Source organism: Lethenteron reissneri, chromosome 48 (assembly GCF_015708825.2).
Source record: "Lethenteron reissneri isolate LAM-NWPU_2019-01 chromosome 48, ASM1570882v1, whole genome shotgun sequence".
Lineage (NCBI taxonomy): Eukaryota > Metazoa > Chordata > Hyperoartia > Petromyzontiformes > Petromyzontidae > Lethenteron > Lethenteron reissneri.
In genome coordinates, this window is record NC_083826.1 from 1,429,195 (window position 1) to 1,439,323 (window position 10,129).

The window sequence follows — 10,129 nt, forward strand, 5'->3', positions numbered from 1 at the left end:
GAACGTTGGGTTGCTCGGTCAATGGCCTGCAGGGTCAACGGCGGCGTGGTGTATTCCACAAATATGCCCGATTGTGAGGGCGGGCACAAGCCGGCGTGAGTAGGTTAAACGTTGAGTTTTATAAGGGCACCACGGGGTGACGAGCTCCTCCCCACCCAGCCCCACCCTCCCCTCCCAGCCCCTCCCCACCCTCCCACCCAGCCCCTCCCCACCCAGCCCTCCCCACCCTCTCCACCCAGCCCCACCCTTCCCATTTTTGGATGCACGACGGACGGACAGACACAATAATCCCCCCCCTGTGGGCTGGTGGAACCAGGTGGTTCCTACCAGTATCAATCTCATTTATATTTCTGTCTTGGAAGACCCACCCCAAAGGGACCTTACTATAAACCAACATTCTTCACACATCATTAGACCACACTGAAATGTTCACGCGGGTTTCAACACCTCCGAGACAGACACGTGCTCCGGCGTGATCTCTCTCGGAACTACGCCCTCAATGGTTCAAGTTCATGTATTAGGTGTAACCCTGCGAGCCATTCGGCTCTTGAATCGGGTGCAACCGCAACAAACAAAAACATGAACAAGAAAACATCTTAAAGTGACAATGCAATGCTGAGATGGACTAAAAGACCGACACATTAATATCCTTGTTGACAGTAGTTTTATTTATATATTTACATACATGTCAAATCCCATGACTAAGGACGAGAAGTTTGCCAAGGTTGATTATGGTGTAGTCCGCTCTCTTATCACGTGGTAGTTGCGTTCCTGATGAACACCGGGTTATGGAAAAATCGCATTTTAATAACAATGTAGGATCAAGCAGAGTCCGCGATACGACGTGAGATGCATTTGCAGGGTGAACAGTTTTATCCCGCTCACATCCATGTTATAAAAAAATGTGTTCCCTCATACATTCATCACGTTATATCCAATTCCCGTTATAATAACACGCGGCGCTGTAGGATAACTGATTGTAGTTGATGAGAGAAACGGGTGTTATTTCAAACACGCTCGGCATGTTAACTCCAAACGCGGTTTACAAAACAAACGCAAGGATACTCATTCATCTTGGGACATTCCACGTGGCAATTGACATCACGTGCATCTGCTTCCAGCCCTGAACGAGCGTTGGAAATTCCACATTCCTATGGTGGTGAATGAATCCATCGGACAATGACCATCAACTTCCCACAAAGCGGTATTCATTTTATGGACCCCAAAGGTGACCGAATGGCCGAGTCGAGCCCGAAGCAGGATTGGAACTCGCAACTTTCCGATTGCGAGTCGCCGATTCTTCTGAGCCGCCTGGCCAGGTGAACTATTATCACGTGGGACTTCACGACACGATGCTTCCTCTACATTTCTACAGCTGTGAAATCTACATTCTGGATTCTAAATTTACGCCACGAGATCCTCCAGATTCATTTCAATGTAGATTACAGTTCCGTATGTTTACATTACTCAATAGATTCCTGATGTAGATTCTATAGTAGCCTTGTTTATGTGGATTGTATAAGAGTCTATTTGCACAATAAAATAATTTACAGCCATTATCAAGCCACGGATGGAGGAAGGCCACACCAAGTTGGGTTACGGGGGTTGTTTTGTTGTCGTTTACCACCACACTTGATCGTGTGGTCAGTGCAAGTTGGTGAAGCAAGCGGCACGCGGGACCCGTTCTGTGGCCAGGGATGCCGACTCGGCTGATCAGGTTCGTGGTGCAGCGCGCGCTAACCGCTGTGCCACCGCTCCACGCTTATCGTTACGTCCACGTATATCCACCGCCCAGACCTCTTGCTCGTGAAGCGGGGGTTCAACACGTCCACGGGGTTGGGGCGGCAGCATTTGCATGGTTGACCCGCTGACCCCCTGCCCCCCACCGTAACGCGCCGCTCTCGTTTTCGCGCTCCCCACCAACACCACAGCCGTCGTCGCGGGGCCACCGGACATCGGCTCGTACCTCCCGCCGGTGTGATGTGGCAGTGGGAACACGTCGGCACGGCAGACGCCGCTATCTCCTTGCGCCAATGGACAATTCGGAGCAGCCCGCAGCAAGACTGCGGTCACCGATCTCATACAATAGACCACAATTAACGCCACTGCCGGCTGGCGATCATTTACTGGCAGCGTTTGGAATATTCACGACGCGAATCTTGAAGCCGCGTCCATTTGAGTCTATAGTTCTCTATGTAAGTCTGAATCTATATATGCGAGTATAAATCTCAAACCGTGGATCACACAGGAACGGCAATGCCCGATGCGATAATTCACCAGTGGACTTTCACCGTGAGGCAACCGAAGCCATTCGCTGCCTCACTCGCCAACCTCAACATGAGCATACACAGGCCACTGATCGAATCCCTGGCCGCACGTATGGAGAACCAAAAGCAACAATCCCAGTGACCACGCGGACAACGGAGCTTTGAGCCGGCCATGTCCGCGTCACCGCCGCCCGGGTCACTACTCCAGGGCCTTCAGCTGCTCCTGCAGCTTCTGCTTCTCCGCCTGGAGCTCGCGGATCCTCCACGCGTTTCGCTCTATGCGGTCCTCCAGGAACTGCAGCAGCGGCCCACTCACGTAGGCCATCTGGGAGCACAGGTTCCTCGTGAAAACTGTCAACGCGCAACACAGGAGGGGAGGAGAGTGCGGAGGATTGTCGCGCGGCAGGACGGCGAGAGACGGTAGCGGCTTCTGGAGACCTTCATCCCCAGCGGTGGATTGACCGTGGCTGACAATGGCGAGTGATTTGTGGTATTGGCGTGTTTCCTTTGAAAAATGAACAAACCCCAAGTATAACATGAGCTCATGATGGATATATATATATTATTTATCTGAGACAGCCTTGCCCAGTATCAACACTGTGGGAGAAAAATGAAGCGATGAGAGGAATCTCAAACCCATGCTCGAAGGTCCACACAGATGGGTGCAGGAACCCGCTTGGTGCACTGCCGCCTGCTGCTGGCTGCCTTACAGTCGGATGGGTTTGGAAGCCGAACTAATCCACATCGAGGTTCAAGTCTATTTTGGAGAATTCAGGAGACCAGGGACATACAAAATCCCACCGCGACCCTTTCCTCAACACGCTGGATCGCAGTTGTGTGCCAACCACACAGCGAAAACTACTTTGAGCAATTGCGGTGCTCAGGCAGCACCACTCGTGCTGCTCTCCGGGACAGTTTTGAGCTCTTGTTGCTTTTCTACACAAATATCACACTATGAGACCTCCTTAACGCCTGTTGGCATCATCTGGTCCAACACCAATGGAGACTCGGCTCTAAGAAAAGCTGTCTCGGGTGTGAACCAATCAACTTCAAGGACAGTGCATATCATTATCATCATCAGAGTTGTTTCTTTTTGTTTGCATTTTGACTGCTTGTGTTGTGGTTATTGCAAACATGATGCCTTGTATAAAGGTGTCAGTTTTTGTACCAGTTGAAAGGGTAAAAACCTATTACTATTAAAATATCACACTATTATTACATCTACACTTGTTGACCCAGGAAAGACTCAGTCTCATGACTTTTTTTTTTAAGGAGGGTCCCTGCAAGGTTTTCTCAGCAAAGGATCGCCATGGGTATTTCAATCAAGTGGTGTGTGGTGTAATTTTTTACATTTTGTAATTCTGAATCGCGACGCAGGTACACAATAGCCAACTACTCTTACGAAAGATGCCACTGTGATTTGGGGCAGTGCGTTAGTCCGCTTACCTGTCCCGTTGTGTATCTTAGTGATGGGGTCCAGGCTGGTTAAACTGAAAACACAAACAGAATCAGTCTGAGAGCGGAAACGTCATGTCTACCGTCACTGCCATTTACAACTGGCACAAAAGTATATGCTAATACACTGTAAGGATTATGTAACAAATGAGACGAAATGAGACGCTGTCTTTCCGACAGCTCTGTTCTTCACCCGAGGATGGCTGCTTGTGTTGTGGCCGAAACGTCGTGATAATTTTATTATGTTTTTTATTATTTTATCATTTCCCTTCTACGTGACTTTACCGAAAGATCCAAGAATATGAATCCCTGCAGTCATGAAAGCTTTCAATCGAAATTTAAATGAGACGAAATCAACGAGGCAGATACAAGGATAGACGCAAGACGACATGCGAGACAGTTGGGGGAGGGGAGGTGATGTGGCCCAGCGGCAGGGTGCTTGCCGCTCGCTGCAAAGGTTTACGGTTTGGACCGAGCGGCCGCCCTGGTTATTACCGCGGGTGTGTGAACCGTAAGCTACGCGTCGTCCGATTCACGTTGCACGTTAGAGATCCAGCAACGTCACGGTCCACATTTGGCAAATTCGAAAATTACCCGCAAATTGATACATTGGGATAAGTCGCAGCGCTGATCGCCACCCTATGGACAGGCTACAGGGCTTGAGCAATTGTTGGCAGCGCCAGTTCTGGCTGCCTGCCCACCTGTGTGCAGTTTCCCGCGACCCCGTTTCAAACCGTGCAGGTACAATTGCCGAGATGCAATTCGCACGTTTGACGCTCCACAATAAATACAACAGGTCGCGTGAGATTACAAGCGGGTAATGGATCCCCGTCCCTTCTTGCCGTACGCCACGGCCCCCGTCGCGAGCTGCGAGTACGTATGTTGAACTCCCTTTCGCGCCGTAAGCGCTCACGTACTTGAGAACCCTCCGGTAGGCGTCCTGCTCCTCCTCGCACAGGCTCTTGGGCAGCTCAACGATGGACTCCAGGCACATCTGGCTGATGGTCGGGCACGGCACCACATGCACCGGGATCTCGACTCGCGATATCCTGCAGCACGCACAGAGACAACGTTTGGTGAGTTGTGAGTGTGATGGTGTGGTGAGGGTGTCTGGTGAGAGTGAGTGTCTGGTGAGTTGTGAGAGTGATGGTGTGGTGAGCGTGTCTGGTGAGGCTCGGGAGGCAGTGGTGTGAATAGCGGAGAAGTGAGGGACACTCACTCCTCTTCCCCGGGCACCTTCATGGACTGGAAGCAGGTGAGCAGCACGCGGCCAGTCTGTGGGGGACGGCAGGCGCCGGCCGTTAGGGGAACACAAAGTGACCCACAGTGACAACACACAGTGACACACACAGTGACACACACAGTGACTCACACAGTTACACACACAGTGACCCACACAGAGACCCACACAGTAACACACACAGTGACTCACACAGTTACACACACAGTGACACACACAGTGACTCACACAGTGACACACAGAGACCCACACAGTGGCACACAGTGACTCACACAGTGACACACAGCGTGACTCACACAGTGACACACAGTGACACACACAGTGACCCACACAGCGACCCACAGCGACCCACACAGTGACCCACAGTGACCCACACGGTAACCCACACCCCAAAAACCATCACACAGACCTACACACCGACCTACACCCCAACCAATAACTCACACAGCAACCAACACAATAAGACCACACCCCAGCCCACACACTGGCCAACACACACCAAACAGCAGCTGTCAATTAAAATTATTCATTTTTACTCGTGCCTGCTGGAGCCCAATTCTCTCTGTTTCAAGGCTCTGAACGACAATAACATCTGCAGGACCCATAACGTAGCCGCAGCTACAATCAAATTACAGTACTCAGCTGGGATAAGAGAGCAATCATCGCCCCCTACCGCACAAACTTGGCAGGATCCTCCTGAACAAGTCATGAGGTTCGGCAAGGCGTAATCATAAAATAAACAGCATCCTTTAGTAAGTTGCTTGAACAATATCTGCAGAGCCATAATGGAATGCTCGCGGATCACTGGTGGCCCCTGATGTGCAGCCCCCATCAATAAACAAATGGTTGTTGCTGTCAAACCTCCAATGGTTTCAAATGTGTGGCGGCCCTCACACTGGCGATGGCATATCGGGGGAAAGTGGCTCCGCTCTGAAAATGAAGAACGCTGCGTTAAGAGGGACAGCGTTAGAGGGAGCCCGCAGGGCAGCCGCTGTGGCCTCTCACCTTGGTGTTCTTGTCGTCGGAGAAGCAGGCGAAAATGAGTCCCACGAAGCAATCGTCCATCATCTGGTACATGGCCTGCGTGCCCACGTCTGACACACGCCAACAACTTTCACGCATCTACCACCGTGCACCCCAAACAACCAATCTTCTTCTTCTTCTGGTCCCTTGGCCTGTTGGGCTATGACAGACTCCTTCACCGATATCTCCTTGAAGTGGTTCATCTCCACTTCTACTCTGTCCGTCGCTGCGTCATTCAACTGCGACGGCGTTCCATCCCGCCCATGTCCTGGGTTTCCTCTCTCCCGAGCTCCTTCTCCCGGTCCCTCAGTCGCCATTCACCCCGGCCACATGTCCAAAATACTGCAGGATCCTGAACTAGACCTAAATAAGTAGCCCTGATTCTTTGCTTCATCTATCCAGGACATCCTTGTTTAAGTGCTGCTCATTATAATAAAGTTTAAGAATTCAACGAAAGGCTTTCATTTCGAAGGCAGTGATTCTCCTTTCTTCTTCATTTGTTAAAGAGCCCAAAACATTTCCAATAGCAACAATAATTAGAAGACGCACAGGTAGGCTGGCTGGCATGAGTTTGATGTCTTGATAGAGGTGACTGGGTAGCTCAGGGAGTTAATTTCTGTGTCTGAACACAGCCGACACTGCTGAGATCCTGGGACCCGCACTGGCTGCCACAGTGGTGCGATGGCACCGCAGATTTGCAATCCAGGTCGCCGGTTCGATCCAATCTCCCGGCGCGGCAGTTGAAACGATGCTGCAAGTTTCTTAAACCCTCCCACCCCCCCACCGTCTAGCTACCCCCAGCAGCATAAATGCATTCACCAGTTGATTGCGGTGAACGTTATTACCTGCCCCAAGTGGACATCTGTGAAAAAGAGCTTTATAGCTCATCGGATTCCTCCAGTGTAAATAAACATTCTGATTCTGACTGATGATTGGCCGGTCACATGTGGTGGAGTAAAACGTTGGTACTCCCACCTCTTCCAAGACATCTGGTCAGCATGGAGGCCCTTCTGCCAGCAGTTGAGCCAACAAGCAAATTACAAGGCTGGACCTTCAATGTGGACACTGTCAGAGCGCTACGGCGCGGTTCCTGCTTGCTGTGCACACTCACCGACATGCGAGGGCCACACCGTGATGTGTGGGTGGGAGTGGTACCAGCCCACCACGCGCATCGGCTTCCCACTCTGCACCGCCAGTCTGTGGAAACGAGTCAAGGACCAGCAGAGACGTTGCGGAGACCACGACTGGAACTGGGAACCCATCAGGAGGGCCGGCGGCAGGGCGAACCCGGCTCCCAATCGCAAGGTTGGGAGTTCAAAGGCTGGTTCAGCCCATCGTCCCTCTGATAACACTGGTCAACACACTTTTTCTGGCATAAGGTATTCCAACGCTTTGAAGGTAATTTTGTGGTGCTGATTCCAAATCTGGCCTCAGTTTATCACATCAGGTTTTTGAGATATCAAATATTGCATTTTCAATAAAAACTGTAGAAGAAAAATATTAAATAAATGTGGATATCTATATAAAATGATATTATAAACACACTATCCTAAAAATACAGCACCATATTTTAATACTAAAGCAGTCACTGACTCGCAACAACTTGCAATCATAAGTGACAGAGGTTATTTCAGGTAAAATCAATGAAAATGGGGTATGCCGATATATAAAAATTTGATGTGATAGAGAAAATCTGAGATCAGATTTGGAATCAGCACCCTGGAATTAGTCTAAAACAGCTGCAAAAGTCCAGGCCAGAAAAATGTTTTTTTTGTTGACGAGTGTAATGAGTATCAACAAAACGAGTAGCACCACTTAGTGGCGAAGTTGACAGCGGTTGTCCTATTGAGGCTTCCCTCCATAGTGGACTTTCCACCCCCAGTTCAGCTCTTTAAACAGAATATGTGCACCGTCCCAATGCTCATTTCAGCTAGAAATCACTTGAATTAGTATCTTATATTTACACTTTAATGACACAAAGGTTACAAGCCTTGTAAAATTAGGATATGTAATTCAGAATAATCTTTATCCGAAAGAAATCCGAGAAGCTAAGAAGCTCTTTTTAATAGTTGTTCAGTCGGGGCAGGTCAGAAAGTTACAACAGCAAATGTATACAGGAAAGACCCAAGGAGTCTCAAGAGTAATTTTCAGGTGGGTCCTGCATTGCAATATTTTGCCAATTCCTTTTCAAAAGTCAAAGTGATTTCTCGCCCAAAATGAGCATTAAGGCTAGCGCTCATCCTCTGTACACAGCTGGCTTGGGCCCAAGCAGTAGCGAGGGAGCAGGGATAATGACATGCACAAGACCTATTTGCTGTGTGACATCACAGCAAGCACGGCTCGGCTTCTACGGTGGGCGGGGGGGAAAACACCTGGACACGGCCCGGCACGGCACGGTTGTGCCAGTGGAAAAAGATGGAGAGGTGCAAGCGGCCGCGGGGGGAGGATATCTCGGCCTCTGTGGAGGCGGCCGACAGCTGCTCCGGGGAGATCTCCACGCGGTCTTTGCGCTTGTCCGAGCGCCGGAGGATGATCACCGAGTAGATGTGAACCACCTCGCTTGTGTCCACCTGCAAGAGGGCGACCCAGAGCAGCGGGAGGCTCGGCTGGCGGTACGGCGATCAGTCGGGTCTGGGTGGGATGGGGCCTGTGTCGATGGGGGTCTGTAGGGGCTGAGTGGATGCAGTCTGGCGGTAATGGGGGTAATGGGGGAGAGGTCGGGTCTGGGTGAACTGGGTCTCTAAGACCTGGGTAGATGGAGACTGGGGTGAGTTGGGTCCGTGGGATTTGGGTGGATAGGGTGAATTGGGTCTGTGGGATTTGGGTGGATAGGTTAAATTGGGTCTGTAGTACTTGGGTGAATAGGGTGCATTGGGTCTGTGGGACTTGGCAGACTGGGGTCTGTAACCTGCGGCTTTCCAAGGCCAAATGCGGCTCTTTAAGGACTGCTGCCTTCGTAACGTTATTTTAAGAGGACAACAGTCTCGTATTCATCACGTGCATTGCGGCTCTTGAAAATATTAGTGGTGAGGGTGGTGGTGGTGAGGGTGGTGGTGAGGGTGGCGGTGGCGGTGAGGGTGGCGGTGGTCGTGAGGGTGGTGATGAGGGTGGTGAGGGTGGTGGTGTTGGTGAGAGTGGCGCTGAGGGTGGCGAGGGTGGCGGTGAGGATGGTGGTGAGGGTGGTGGTGAGGGTGGTGAGGGTGGTGGTGAGGGTGGTGAGGGTGGTGGCGGTGAGGGTGGTGGTGAGGGCGGTGAGGGTGGCGGTGGTGGCGGTGAGGGTGGTGGTGAGGGTGTTGGTGAGGGTGGTGGTGAGGGTGGCGAGTGGCCGCTCACCTCCCCGATGCACAGCCCCATGACCTCCTCGCGCTCCGTGGAGAGCGCGTGCGTGAGGCACACGTGGAGCGCGTCCGCGCGCACGCGCGCCGCCTGCACCACCATGACGGGGACGACGACAAGGACGACGACGAGAGAGACGAGGAGAGAGACGAGGCCACCAGTGTCGGATTATTATCCTAGCGGCACAAGTAGCTACACATGTAGTAGTAGCTACGGGCCACGCAGTTCAAAGGGCCCCGCGCTAAATGATTTCGCGCTATCAATTCCGGTTCAGTGATTCTGCACTTGCTCTATTACTATAGTACTATACCGCCTTCGACTTTTATAAACGACTGGGTGTTTAAGGTTAGCGATTTTTTTTCTTATTATCCGGCTGTATAGCAAATGAAAACAATCGATTTACTTTAATCTGCAAGTAAAAAAAAATGTGTTTTTTTTTATGAACGTCCACTTTATAACAAATGTTACAGGCCCCTGCACGAGCTTCAATGCGGCACTGGATGAGGTGATGGGTCTCGAGATCTCGAGGCGGTCTTCTTCTTCTTCTTGCTGTTGTTGTCACTGCGTGGGAGGCGGCGAACGAGGAGTTGTGAGCAGGTTGCGGGGATGGATCGAGCGACGACAAGGGGAGGAAACGACCAGGAGCTGCTGCTGATGATGATGTTGTTGTTGATCCTGAAGTCAACTTCCAAACCGGAAATGCGCGAACCCTCGTCGCGTTGTCAGATCGGAGGATTTTCCCCTCGGACCGGCGATGACGTGAATGTGGGTATACCGCCCTCTAGTGGACACCTCGTGGTGCAGCCCG

General features: G+C 51.2%; 1 protein-coding gene across 1 annotated transcript; it reads right to left on the minus strand.

Annotated features, from left to right (window-relative positions):
* Positions 1-647: 647 nt before the first annotated feature.
* BRCC3 (BRCA1/BRCA2-containing complex subunit 3) lies at positions 648-10,019 on the minus strand. Its single transcript, XM_061571782.1, has 8 exons — positions 9,319-10,019; positions 8,435-8,555; positions 7,097-7,183; positions 5,968-6,056; positions 4,942-4,997; positions 4,640-4,771; positions 3,714-3,757; positions 648-2,618 (listed from the first exon to the last, which is right to left on the minus strand). Exons 1-8 carry the CDS (start codon positions 9,421-9,423, stop codon positions 2,467-2,469), a joined length of 786 nt encoding a protein of 261 aa, XP_061427766.1. The 5' UTR covers positions 9,424-10,019; the 3' UTR covers positions 648-2,466.
* Between the last annotated feature and the right edge of the window lie 110 nt (positions 10,020-10,129).